The sequence below is a fragment of the Grus americana genome, chromosome 10 (genome assembly GCF_028858705.1).
Source record: "Grus americana isolate bGruAme1 chromosome 10, bGruAme1.mat, whole genome shotgun sequence".
Taxonomy (NCBI): domain Eukaryota; kingdom Metazoa; phylum Chordata; class Aves; order Gruiformes; family Gruidae; genus Grus; species Grus americana.
Genome location: NC_072861.1, coordinates 2,655,098 through 2,669,216, shown reverse-complemented (window position 1 = coordinate 2,669,216; position 14,119 = coordinate 2,655,098). Strand labels below are relative to the sequence as shown.

Below are 14,119 nucleotides of genomic sequence, written 5' to 3'. Positions count from 1 at the left end.
CTGTGCGTGTTCGGAGGTGAGACCTCGCCCGGTCCCTCATCGCAGGTCCAAGGTGGATTTCCCAGGAGCAGCACCTCCACCTCAGTTTTACCACCTCCATTCTTTCCCCAAATTACTGTCCTGATATCCCCGTTGATTTTTGGCTCTGCCTGGTTAACAGCAGAGGCAGAGCGTGAGCTGCCATCAATCTATTAGAGGAAAATCAGAGCCTGGGAGCAGAGGAGAGTGTCGTGGTCGTCGAGGACCCGGGCGGCCGCATTGCCCGCAGCTGAGCTTTAGGTGCAAATTATTGCACGGAGGAGGTTCCCGCTGAAAACTTCCCACCAGCCTTGCGGTTACCCTGGAAAAATATCATTACGGTAAGGCTGTGCACCGAGACGTTGCTCGTGCCATCCCGGGGATCCACCTCTGGACCCCGACCCGTATGCCCCGTGGGAATGGGAAGAGCCCCCCCACCCCCGCCCCCGAAGCATCATCTCGTGACGAGCTGCTCACTAAAGGATGAGTCAGTTCGGGTCCACGCCAAAAAGTGTGTTCAGCACTTTTGAACATACCCGGTAGGAGGCAATAAATAACACGTATGCGCACACGCCGCCTCGCCTCTTGCAGACCTGGGATTGCCACCTATCGTCGCGGTTCAGCTCTAGGACAGGAATCTCCCATTGCTGCTAAACTGGATGGATTTTCCCAGGCTGGATCCCTGCTTCGGGTCGATTCCTTCCCCTCGTTGGGGTCCCCCCCAGACCAGACCCCCCCCCCTCCCCACTGGCACACCCGGGCCGGTGGTTGTTATTCTCCTCTTGCCCAGGCAAGTCCTGCAGCAGGGACCTTTGCTTGGATGACGCTCCTGCGTCCTGGGCGCGCTACTGGTTTTTTACAGATCTTGCAGATATTGGCCCCAAATATGACCCACGGGGGGGGGGGGGGGGTAGGAGGGAGCATCGTACGCTCAGAAGGGACCAGCCTGTTATTTAGACGGGAGGAACCGAGTGGGGAAACTGAGGCACAGGCCCCCCCCTTCCCCCAAGCAAGGACACCCTTACCCCAGCGCTGCCTCAGTTTCCCTTGGCTCAGCCGCCCCCCTCCCCTCTCCACACCGTGCAAAGGGGCTCCCGGTCCCTTTAAGCCCCCCCCATCACCACCACCACCACCTCCCCCCCCCCCCCTTCGCCCGGCGGAGGCTCGGCCCCTTTCTCTGACACAGCAACCGCCGGGGCGAGCCGAACCGGGGAGCCGCGGGGAGCGGGGAGGCTGCGGCCGGGGGCCGGGGGCCGGGCGCCCATCGCCTCTCCGCCCGCCCGCCCCCCCCCCACCATGGCTCTGCCCGGGGCACCGGGGGCCGCCCGCCCCGCTCCGCCCGCCCGGCACCCAGGGGGCGGCCGGTCCTGAGCCGGTATCGCTGCCGCCGGTCGGTCCCGGGGGCACCGGGGGAGGGAGGGGAAGGGGAATGGGAGGGGGGGGATGAGGGCAGTGGGGATGCTGGTAGTGGGGCTGGAGGATGAGGAGACCGGGGATGGAGGATGCAGGTGCTGGGGATGGAGGATGCGGGGATGCGGGCACCGGGGGATGGAGGATGCGGGTAGAGGAGATGGAAGCTGCGGGTACCGACATCCTCCATCCCCGGTGCTCCGGAGGATGCGGGTACCAGGGAGGATGGAGGATGCGGGTAGTGGGGATGGAGATGCGAGCATGCCGGGGACCCCCCCCCCCCGCCTTCACTGTGCGCACCCCCGGGCTGGGGGGATGCGCCCCCCCACCCCACTGTGCTGGCGGAAGGGTATTCGAGGGAATTGGGGGGGGGGGAGAATTTGGGGGTAAGGGGGGCTTTCCCCCCTCTCCGGCCGGGGCGGGGTTGGGGCTTGAACCCGGGAGGGAGGGTGGCGGTGGGGAGGGGGCTGCCTGACACCCCCTCCCCAAAGCAGAGGGGTCCCCCCGGGACGTGTGTCGTGTGTGTGTCCCCCCCCCACGGCGGGCTGTCACCTCTGGTAACATCTCACCCCTTCCAGGAAAGTGGCCCCCGGACTCCTCGTGTGCCACGCAAAAGCCCTGAGGGAGGAGGAAGAGGAGGAGGAGGAAGGGGAGGAAGTAAAAGAAGGGAGAAGAAAAAAAAAAAAAAAAAAGGACAAGGAAGAGCTTGGACTGGAGCCAAGGGGGGGTCTGGATCTGGCTGCCCGCGACGGTAAGTTCCTGGGCTGCGCGGCTGTCTGTCCTGTCTGTCCGTCCGTCCGTCCCAGCCAGACCCCGCTGTGCCCAGGTCTCAAACCAGGAGGAGGGTAGGAGTGGGGAGATGCCAGGGGCAGCGCCAGGCTCCATCCTGCTCCCCCCACTAGTTAAGGGGTGCTGCTGGGGGGGGGGGGGTACCCGGGGACTCATCCTCACGCTGGGGCTGAGATCAAGGCAAAGCAGGAGGGGACAGAGCCCCCCCGCCACAGCTTTCTGCCTCCAGAAGGGACGGCTCCCTCACGTTGTCTGTCTGTCTGTCTGTCCTTGCAGGAGGGGACCCTGGGCTCCCCAGGACGCCTGCGCCCAGCTGGGAGACCCCCCCCACCTCCACCCAGCGTTGGAGCTGGCGACCCCGGAGCGAGGGTCCGACGCAGGGAGCAGCGTCGCTCTGTGGGGACACCCAGCCCCGTGTCCTCCTCCCCAGCATCGGGGAGCAGGCAAGGCGTGAGCCGCTGGATTTTAGCTTCCCAGGACATCCAAGGGACTCTTCCTCTTCTTCCTCCTCCTCCCGCTCACCCGACCAGGCAGCGCTCACCTTCCTCCGCTCGCCCCATGGCCACCCCACATCTCCCCGCGGCCACCGGTTGAGCCCCCTTCCCAGCGTTCCTGACTCCGCGTGCTGCATCCCGACCCCGCTACCCGTTCCGAATCAGAGCCCCCCAACCTCGCAGGGAGGCGAGCGTGCGGCCGGGACTTTCTTGGAGGCAGGGGAACGTTAAGATGTTGAAAGCTCCCCGGCCGAGAGGGGCTGCGTGGACGCCAGGCCACCCGGCTAGAGGGGAGCAGGATGGACAGAGCCGTCGGGGCCGGGAACCGAGGCCGGTAGGGAAGGATGGACTCCCGGACCTGCCAGGACAGGCAGCCCAGTGACCACCCCAGCAGCAGCAGCAGCAATTGTAGCAGCAGCAAGAGTAATTGCGAAAGGGAAAGGATCCGGAGTCGGATGAAAATGGTGATCGGGCAACTGGAAGGCATCTTACAGGAGCTCAAGGAGGTGGCCAAGGAACTCCGGGAGGTAGGAAAGCACCGGGGTGTGGCGGTAGCTGCTGGTCCCAAATGGGGGTGCCCTGTCCCCGTCCCCCCGCCCGTCCCCTGCCTCTGGGGCCGGGCTGGCGGGGGGAGCAGCGGCAGCTCAGCACCCGCAACCCGTCAGCCCCAGGAGCGACCTGGGGTGGCACAGCCTGGTTTTCAAAAAGAGGGGGGAGAAGTTAAGGGGAAAAAAAAAAAAAAAAAATAGCTATGGTTTGTAAAATTGCCCTTGACCTTGATGCCGGGGTTTGCTCGGGGTCAGGGGGCCCAGCCGAGGCACCGGCCCTGCGGGTGCTGGTGGTGGGAGAAGCACCGTGGGGTCACGCACGGGGGCTGGGGGAGCCGGTGCCACAGTCAGCTCCGCTGTGCCTGGAGCAGGACCGGGGAGGGGGACGGACGCTTGGGGAGGTGTTTTCCAGGCCCCTTTTAAACCAGGGAGGTGGATGGAGAGGGGATGGTGGGTCCCTCTGGCATTGCGGAGAACACCAAAAATATGGCATCAGCCCTGGGTGTGATGGGGGGGGTGGTCCACGGGGTGGGCAGGGGGCCAGAGTGACTGGCTGTCCCGTAGCCTGGCTGTCAGGGTCCGTTGCTCCTGAAAAAAAAAAATATATATACATGTATACATATATACACAGACACATATATAAAGTGTGGTTGGAGTTTCCTCCCGGTGCGGAGGCACAGCAGAGTCGGTTTGGTGGGGAATTTAATCTTTTTGTGGCTCGAGGGTTTGGGTCGCATGTTTCCAGGGGAAGGGGACCTGGATGGGGCTGGTAATTTAGGACAGCTCTGCAGGTGACAGGGAAAGCGGTGGATGGAAATCATGTGGTGGCCTTGAGCGCAGCGGGGCAGCTTGCTTTTGCAAGAGGGCAGGCGGGCGTTCGCATCCTCTCCGTGGCCCGAGCCAAGCATGGGGTTATATCCAGAGCAGCACAAAACCCCGTCTCCTCCCCCCAGGAAGGGGCAGAAATTGGTGGAGGTTTTGCGATGGGGCCACCACGGAGCAGCCCCGCGTGGGTCGGTGACGGTTGGGTGCCACCGAGAGAGCGTTGATGCAAGTGGACCAACGTCATCCTGGGTGCAGACATGGCCGTGGTCAGGGAGGTGACACCTTCCAGCCTGAAGCATCCTCTGGGATGCGGTGTCCTCCATTGCGATGGCTCCGCTCGGTGCGGGAGATTTTAGGGAGGCCATCCCACTGGGAAAGCCAGCACCGGGGGGATGCCACATCCCACCCCACCGGGTCCTCACGAGGGCTCGACCTGGCCATGGCATCCCTAGAAGTTTTCCTTTCTCTCGTGGCTTTGCCGGTCCTCCCTGTAGCAGAGAGCAAACCCGGCCACCCAAAGCAAAAAGCCCCCCCCGATTCCTGCAACACCAACGGGGGGAGCCCAAAACCCCTTCAACAAATCTCTGATGAATTGAAAATAGCCATAATAGTAATAATCAGGAGGCAGGGCTGCTTTCCATTTAGTCCAAGCTCACTTCATGGTCCTCCAGGAGCTTAAAGAGGCCTTTAAAGTGAGGATGATGGCAATTGGCCCCTTTTATTGAGCCCATGGATTCAAGGCCAGGTGGGACCACCACAACCATACCAGCATCCCTCCTGCTGAGGATGCAGAGGGATAAGGAGGTCCAGGATGGGACAATTCTCTGACCGTTTCACAGCTGAGGCCAGGTTGTGCTTCCCACCAAGCCTTGGGTGGCTCCACGGGGTCCTCATCCATCTCTCGGGGCCAGAAGGACCTCGAGCGTCCCTGCGGCATCCTTGGTAGGCTGCCCAAGTCAGGCCGTACCAGCGTGTGTCAGAGCAGAGAAGACAAGGTGGCCTGAGGACTCAGGGGACGGGTAAAGGTGTCTCAGCATTCCTGGGGGACACATTTTGGGAAGCAGGCTCAAAGGAGGAGGAATAACGTCGGAGGGTAGAAGAGCTGAGCTGAGCGCAGCAGGTCCCTGTGCTTTGAGGAGCAGAGGGTGGCCAGAGGGCACCTGTCCTCTGCCCCTCACCCTGGGGAGACCCTGCCTTTGTGCCAAGGAGGAGGTCCATGCCCCATGAGATGGCTTCTTGTAGCCTGAAGATGACTTTGCCACGGAGCTGGCACATCTCTAGACACCAGTGACCTCCCAGGCTGCATCCCATAGCTGCCCTGGAACAGCTCCTCACATCATGGAGCAACACAGCCAGGTCAGCACAGAGCTAGCCACGAGGTCCCCACCACGAGAGGGCTCCTAAACTTCAACCCTTCTCAACAGCTCCTACAACACACCGTATAACTTGGCAGCAATTAGTTGAATTTACAGAAAATAGCATAAAACTCGGTACAAAACCAGGCTCCGGAGCTAGAACACACCGGTCCAACCACGCTAAACAGGTCTTCAGCAGCTCCAAAGAAACCAAGGTCTGGTTTTCCCCAAGCCAAGCAGATGTTGGGCATTAGAGGCTTTGGAAATTCAACCCCTTGTCTTCTGGATGGCTCAGAGCAAGCTCTGTGAGAGCACCTTACGTGGAAGTGTCTTTCAAACCCACCCAGAAAAGTATGTGGTAGACATCAGGCTGGCAAATCGTAAGCTCTAGGACACTGGTGAAAGAAACAGTGAAAAAAAAATTAGCCATTGTGGTTGTCTGCCTTGCACATAACGATGCTCTTCCTCATCTGGAGGTGAAGGCCAGGACGTGGGGACAAGACTAGGGACAGTCAGCCCTGCAGCCCCAAGCAGGGACTGATGGCCCCAAGCCTAAATGGGCTCATGGGGGTCCCAGGAGGGGCTGCTCAGGGTCATTAGAGCCCGTTAGTGCCCGCAGGGCCCTGGTACTTGTGATATTGGTGTGTTCTCCAGTGGAGACTCCAGGGAGGCTTTGGAAATGTCCATCCCCGCAGCCATCTCCTCTGCTCGGGGCTTCGCCGCTGGGTTGGGGCGCAGGGCTGGATGTGCTCGCCGAGGGCAGCCGTGGACCCGATCCCGCTGCACCGGAGGCACCCATGGAGCCAGAGAGCCTTCACTGGGTGATACTGGAAGGCACTGGGTGATGCCAGACCTGCTCCTTCCAGGTTGTTCTTGCAAGAGGAGCTGGGTGCCAGGAATTTGCAGGTCTGGAAGAAGCAGACGGGTCATAACCACCTTGGCAAAAACATCTCCCAAAGCCACCAAAAGCCCTACGTGGGCACGAGGGCTTTCACCCAGGGATGATTCCTGCTCCAAAACCACTTGCCAGCTCCAGGCGCAGCCAGCTCCGGCTCACACAAGGCTTTTCTCCCAGGTTGTCCCTACTTCAGCAGGGACGTTGAGTCCCGGACTCAGCCGGGATTGCGGGATGCACCGGGGTGGGGGGAATGCTTCAGCGGGGGACCCCGGGTCAGCCCCGCTCCGCTGGCCCATCCGTGGGGATGCGATGCAGGACCGGCCCCTGGTTCAAGCATCATCCCTGGCTCCCGGGAGCCGTTCCCACCTGAAGGCTGTCATTCCAGATGTCCGTTCGATTCAGGATGCTGTTTTACCAGTTCTCCGCTCCCACTCTCCCCCTTTCCCTTTTGTGTATATAATTATTCCCCAGCACTCCAAGACAGGGCTGTATTATGTGCGGGGAAAATGATTATTAAAATCTTTGATTGAAATTGCACACTGGAAGTAGAAATCAGGCAGGAGGCAGGCAGGGAAGGCGCTTCCGCCGAGAGCGCTTGCCACGCTGCCTGCCCTCCCACGCGCCTCCTGCCAGCCCCTGGCCTTTCCCCCCCCCCCCCCGCGGGAATAAGGGTGATGCCACGGGGGGAGGTGGGAAAAACAAAAGATATCCCAGGAGGTCTCAGCCACTGCAAGGTTTTTTTTGCTCCTTCCCAACCTTGGGGGAATCCCTTTGATTAGTTCTGGGGGTTGGAAACCATCCGTGGGGTATATTCAGAGGTGGGAAATAAAAATAAATATCTGTGCAAGTCTCCCTGTGTGCAATCCCCCCCAAAATCCCATGGGATGGGTCCTGTCGCTCCTGCACCCCCCCCCCCCCCCGACGTGGGAGCAATGGGGTCCCACCACCAAGGGAAACAGCACCGAGGGGTCCCCCCCAAGTCTTCTGCAGGAGGGAAAATCCTCCCTGCAACCCCTTGTGATAATAAATACCTTAATAACGCTGTAATCAATAGGTGATTAGCTGGGAACGCTTGGGAAAGTTTACAGTGAGGAGGAGGCTTGTTATTATTCTAATAACGCCACGGTTTTGAGATCTGCGTGATGATTTCCAACTATTTAGGGGGTGACGTTGTAGCAGATGATCCCGAGATCTGCGGCACGCTCGTTTATAAGCATCAGCTCGCGGAAGAGAGGCCCCTGTAACCTAGCTTCGGTTTGCGAGCTCCAATTAATCATTTATTCCTTATTAAATATTTACTCGCCTTGCCTGTGCCGGGAAGTGGTTTGGGAGATGCGGGAAGGTCCCCGCTCCAGGAGTGTTTGGTCTTGGGGGGAGGTCTGCCGGAGGTTTTGGGGTGGTGGGAGGAATTGATGTTCGAGGCGACGGTGTCGAACGCCTCTGAGATGTTTTGGGAACAGGGTCAGGGATTTTTTTTTTTTTTTTTTTTTTGCGTGGGCTACACGGTCCCGTTGCACATCCTCTCCGTGTCCCAGCTGGCGCGGGGCCTGGATGGGTCGGATCCAGCCTGGGAAAGCAGCTGCGTAGCACAGGAAGATGCTTTGGACCCCAAAATGTGCTGCTGGAGGTGCACAGCTAAGGAAACGTGAGGTCAGGGATGCACAAAAATGCCCGGCTGGGGACGAGACGCTTGGCTCTGGGTTGGGAAAACATCTCGCAGGAGGGCGGCCGAGGGGACACACACCCACGCACGCAGGTCCCCCCATCATTGAAGCAAAGACACCCCAGGCAGCGCAGTGCCCCGTCCCCCCGCTTTGATCTCCCCAGACCCCCCACACACACACACGCTTCGCCCAGCGGTACCCGCCCCGAGCTCCGATCTGCTTCGCCCCATCCTCTTCAAAGGCCGTGCCGGGATGAAGGGGCCGTTAGATCCCACCACTTTGATCCCAGCATCTTCCAACCCCTTCCCCGGCCTCGGGAACGAGCATCACCAATTAATTACCAGCCACGCAGCCCGTTCAGACGAAGCCTTTGAAGTCTTCTCTCGTCCTCCTGGCCTCATCCTTCCCTTCTCCAGCATCTTCTCGAGCTTCCAGGAGGTTTAGCTCCTCGATAGGGAAGAGTACGGCCAAAACGTGGACGGTGGAACCACTGAGCCAGGAATCTCCGAGCTGCAATCAAGCCGATAACAAAAAAAATCCCATTAAAAAACAATGATGCTGCAGATGTTCAACATCTGCCTCAGCTGGGGCACTCGATTTGGGGCACCCAGGCTTTTCTCTGGAAAGCTCCTGGCTGCCAGCACCGTCCTTGGGTGCAGGGACCGTACGTGGGGCGAGCGGAGCTCCCAGCACTCCCAGTTGGGCTGGATGGTGGGAACTGGGGTATTTTTGGGGGTGGGGGTGAACCGGTTGGCGCACATTTATCCTCTGACTGCTCAAAGCTTGTCGCTTTGGTCCAGAGCCGAGCATCCCTTGGCCACCCAGCACCTGCTTTCAGGTCACTGGGGCGCAGCAGGATGAGGCCCCTTGGTGCCACCACGCGCGAGGCGAAGGGGAATTATTTTTGCTTCCTATTTCCCCACTGCCGGGTACCCTCGGATTGACCAGGGATGCTCTGCTCTCACCAAAAAGGTGAGGGAGGAAGGGGACACGTCACCTCTTGGTCACCCCCCCCATGGCACTTCCAGCACACGTCGGGGACACCCCGACCCTTATTGCGTGCTCGTAGGGAGACAGAGCCACCCCATTTCCTGGGGGATGAGAGCATCACCGGGGTCTCATCCTGAACCACCCCATCCCAGCGGGATGGGATCTGGTCCATCCATTCCTTCCTCCCCATCGCTCTCACCCCAGCTCCCCCTGCCAGCAGCGATGGCCTGGGCTAAAAATCTTTGACAACCTGCCTCAGGAAGGAGAAAGGGGGGGGGGGAAAAGCCCAAATCCTACTTTACATTTAAATCCTCAGCGGGTGCCAAGTGTCACATAGGTATTTAACCCCCCCTCCCCGCTGCTGCCACCACCACCCATTTAAAATAGAAAAGCGCTCCTAAAAATAGCCCCGAGTGAGCCACCGCTGATGCGACGCTAATCCCTGTGTGCCATGGCGAGGACCGGGATGGGGGACGAGGACCGGGATGGGGGACGAGGACCGGGATGGGGGACGAGGACCGGGATGGGGGACGAGGACCGGGATGGGGGACGCACCCACCCAGCACAAATCACAGCAGGTCACTTTAACGAGGATGAGGAGGAGCGGGGACCCAACTGGAAGCCCAGGGAAATGCTTGCCCTGAACCCGGTGTTGTAATCACCGAGCCTTCGTGAAAACAGAGGTGATCTCATTTGAGCTGAGGCTTTCAGCAGAATCATTTGCTGCCTTATTAAAAAATAATAATAGCCGGGTGTTTCCCAGGAACTGCTCTTTTCCTGCCCTTTCTCCTAATTCTTTCTTGTCAGTGAGAAAGAAGAGGTCACATCATTTTTTTTTTTTTTTCCCTGTTTTCCTCGAGTTTCACCCTTTCTCCCTGAAAGAAAAGAGAAAAAAAAAAAAAGAAAGAAAAAAAGAAATCTCATGCATTGGGAACAGAAGCAAGTGCCTTTTCTAATTTCAAGACTTTGTTGCAGATGCTGGTGTGGATGCTCCCAGCTTGTCCCCAGCACCCTTCAAAGCCAAAGCTTAAAGGATGGATGGGTCCCTGCCTGTCCTCTCTGGAGGTCTTGCGTGGGCAAGGAGGCAGGAAAAATAAGTCAGAGATCGTGGGTGAGGAGCTTAGGTAAAGCCCCTTGCCTTCTGCTGCCTGGGATGAGAAGCACTTAGCTCACAGCATTACCCTGCTTTGGGGCCCCAAAGTCCCTCCAGGTGACAGTGCTGTGATGTAGGTCCAAGGTCCACCCCCCAGGTAGGGCCAGGGATGGGCTTCAACGTACCTTCAAGAGGTCCATCCAGGAGAAAAGCCCCTCGTGGGGCTAGGGACAGGTCAAGAGGGGACTTCTAGCCCTGGGCTGAGCTTATATGGGTTCCTGGGCCATGGGCAGGGTGGGGTGAGGTTCCCAGGTGGGGCTATTTGGGGCCATTAAGGTGTATTAGTGCCCATCACCATGTGCTCAGGTCTGATGGTGGGAGCGCTCCTCTCATACCCAACCTAAACTTCATCCAGGCTCCTCTGCACCCCTTTTTTCCCCTGGAAAGATGGTTTTTTGGTGTCTTTTATTGCCAACATGTCCCACACGCTCCCAGGCAGCAATCCCCCAGCCCTTCGACCTACATTTTCTTGGTGACACCAAGCAGGTCCCGTCTCAGCAAGGGTCTCCCCATTCCTGGGGGCTCCTCGATTGCTCTGCTCCATGTTTCCAGCTGGTAGCAAAGCACACATCCAGCCCCATCGCCCTCACCCGAACCGTGTCGCACCCCTGTGCCCCCTGGGGTTGTGCCCCCCTGCCATGGAGGTGACGCTATTTTATCCACCAGAGATGCTCATCCAAGTTGTCCCCAGGTTGTCACGCAGTTTTCGGTGGCCTGAGAAATGGTCCTCGCTGCAGCCAGAGCCTGGAGATGTCCTGCAGGGACCTGCAGCTGATTTAAAAGAGGGGGGTTCTGCCTACCTACAGCTGGATCCCCCCCAAAAAAGCAAATGGGGGGGTCAGGGTCCCCCGTGCTCGGCGCCGTCTCCTCGGGAGCTTGGCAGAGTGGGAGAGCTGCATGGGCAGGGCTGTCGAACAAGTGAAATTTGGAGCTCGAAGATGGGAATTTTATTAAAATTAGGTCAGCAGAGTGTAACGGAGCCGTTTTGGCTGCTGGCAGCGTAATCATCCCCCCGGGCTCCTGGTTTCGGATGCCCAGACATATTAAATTACCCTTAACTCTGCCCACGTCCTCATCCACCACGAGGGCTTTGCGAGGAGCCTGCCCCGCTGAGCCATGGTTTACGGTGCGTTTCTAGTGATTTATGGTGCTGACCCGAACCCCCCGCCCGTCGGCGTCTAGCAAACGGGACGCAGAGACCGAGGACAACCTGGCACCGTGACGGCAGCCTTGGGGTGCCCGCTCTTGGCCACCCAACACGATGGGATGGGGTGTCTGAGCCCGAGGACTCGGTTTACCCCAACAAAAGTGCTCGGAAAAATGGAGTTTTGGGAGAACAGCAGCATAAAAACGATGGGGAGATGTGCCGTGATTAATTATCCTTGGTGGATGAGGAGGTCCAACACCCGTTGATGAACCGTGGCACCAGCGGAGATATGGTAGGGCTTTTCGGTGGCGTGAGATGGAAATAAAACGTGTCTGGCAAGATGTTGCCAATTGATTTGTCTTCCCTCCCTTATTTTGGGAAACTTGTGGCCGATTTTCACCAAGAAAGGACGCGTGGAAAAAGATGAGGAGAGAAAGGCAGTAATGAAAAATAACCAGAAAATGGGTACGGGGGTGTCAAGGGGTTCCCCTCAGCACCCCCCCGTCTGCCACTGCCCACCTCCTGCTTGGCAGCGCTGGGACCGGCCAGGCCCTCTGCCAGCTCCCCCGGAGAAGGGGAGGGGGGGGGGAAGACGAACCCTGCCAAAAATATACACTTCGAATTGCTGCCGAGTTGAATTTTCACGTCGCGCTCTGCCTCCCACGCAAAATAAAGCCACGCACACCCCCGCACGCGCACACACACACGCAGAAACACCAGCCAAGAAACACCACGATGCTCCCGGAGACGCGGCGACGGCTCCAGCCAGATGCCACCACAATGGGTGCTTGGGTGGGATCGGGGAGCCCCCAGGCAGGATTAGTGCTGCGCTCGGTGCTGGGAAACCCTTGAGCTGGATGGGGTTAAAGACTTGAAGGTGGGCGATGACCCCTCTTGCAGCTGAAGGTCATTAGATGGAGACCGCGGTCCATGGCGAGGAAGGTCTTCTTCCAGCCCTGCCCATCAGCAAGGTCGTTCCATGCCCACAGCTCCCCACCTTCCCGTGATGCTCTCTCTGTTGTCACACGACCCTGGGAATATTTTCCACCTCCTGCCTCAGTTTCCCCACCCGTGGAGCTGCCTTTTCCATGGGGAAGAGGTGACAGTTGCTGGTGGCTCCCCATGGTCAAGCATGAGGGACCAAGGAGGGACCGTACGTGAGGGGGTTTGGGGTGACACTCAGGGGACGAGGCAGACCCCAGGGCCATCCTGCTGCACCGAGCACCCAGGGGCACCCCCAGGCTTCGCTGCCTGCTCAGGGCCCATGGGTGCTGTGCTGCTGGGTGGGCTTCGGTCCCTGCCAAGGGGGTCCCGGAGCAGCTCCACAGTTGGGCTGAGACCTCCCAGCTCATCACACTGGTGATGCCGGGGGAAACCGGCAGAGCTTTAGGAATGCGGCGTTATTACGGAGCGACAAACGGGACGATCCTGTCCAGCGGCTCCTCTCTGCCCGTCCGTCCGTCCATCTGTCCGCAGGTGGTGAGCCAGATCGACCGACTGACGTCCGACTTCGAGTTCGAGCTGGAGCCGGACGACTGGACCACGGCGACGGCCAGCAGCACCTCCAGCAGCGAGAAGGGGGGAGGTGCCTTCGAGCTGGGACCCCTCGATTTCGCCGCATCCGACATCCTCTCCGACAGCTGGGAGTTCTGCTCCTTCCTGGATGCTTCCACCCCCTCCGACCCGGGCGACGGTCCCGAGCCCCCCCGGCCGCAACCGCAGCCCCCACCGGTTCGCCAGCCCGATTACCGGCTGATGAACGGGGGGATCCCCATCACCAACGGTCCCCGGGGTGGGGGGACCCCAGATTCATCCAGCGAGGAAGCCTTTGGCGCGACGGCCGGCCAGAAGATCTCGCATCACCGGCCGGCCGGCACACGGGAACGGGTCCGATTCAGTGACAAGGTGCTTTACCACGCTCTGTGCTGTGATGACGACCGGGACGGTGACAGCACGGTGTCCCCAGGGGATGATGGCCCCGAGGAACCCGGCCATAAGGTGCTGGCGGGGCCACCCTCGAAGCATCCTTCCGCCGGTGGTGGTGGACACCCGGCGCGGCGGCTGACGAGGAACAGCAGCACGCAGACTGTAGCCGATAAAAGCACCCAGACGGTGCTGCCTTATATCCCGGCCAAGCAGAAAATTAAAAATAAAAACTGACGCCGGCTCCGCCGCACGGATTTGGGGAGGGTGGGTGGATGGGGGGGGATTCCTGGGGAGGGACAGAAAAATATATATATATAAATATATATTTCAATAAATCAATACTAATAATAAAATCAACATGAAAAGGTGGCAAAGACGACAAATGTCCCAACTCCCTACCCGTCATTTTTAAGGCTCAGGGAATTTTAAATCGGGTTTTTTTAATTTTTTTTTTTTTTTTTTTTTGTGGACAGAAGCTTCAGATCAATAAACCGTCCATCATGGAGAAATAACAACAATAACATATATATATTATATGTATATATGTACCAAGAGAGGGAAGGGGAGAGCCAGCGCATCCGAGGCCGTGGCCAGGGGATGGATGGGGACGTGGGGATGCTGGTGGGGGGGTAGGGAGGGTGGCTGGGCTGGAGGGGGCAAATGTCCCTCCCTGGGACATTTTATCCCTGTTTGGCTTAAGAAGAGCCGGTGTCATCTGCTTTGTCACATCCGATGTCCGAGCGGAGCGGGGATGTCACCGGAGCTGTCGCCTCCATGGTCGGCACGTGGCCCGAGAGGGATGGAGAGGGGCTTGCAGAGAGCAAAACCACAGCGGTGCCGGGGAGGTGGGATGGGGGACCGGTCCCCTCCCAATTTCCATCCTTTATGCCAGGTCCAGGGGA

The 14,119-nt window shown here is 59.1% G+C and overlaps 1 protein-coding gene across 1 annotated transcript; it reads left to right on the top strand.

Moving 5' to 3' along the window:
- The first annotated feature begins 2,056 nt into the window (after positions 1-2,056).
- Positions 2,057-13,460, top strand: INSYN1 (inhibitory synaptic factor 1). The gene is made up of 3 exons (XM_054837557.1): positions 2,057-2,179; positions 2,494-3,238; positions 12,768-13,460. Exons 2-3 carry the CDS (start codon positions 3,056-3,058, stop codon positions 13,449-13,451), a joined length of 867 nt encoding a protein of 288 aa, XP_054693532.1. The 5' UTR covers positions 2,057-2,179; positions 2,494-3,055; the 3' UTR covers positions 13,452-13,460.
- Positions 13,461-14,119: the final 659 nt, after the last annotated feature.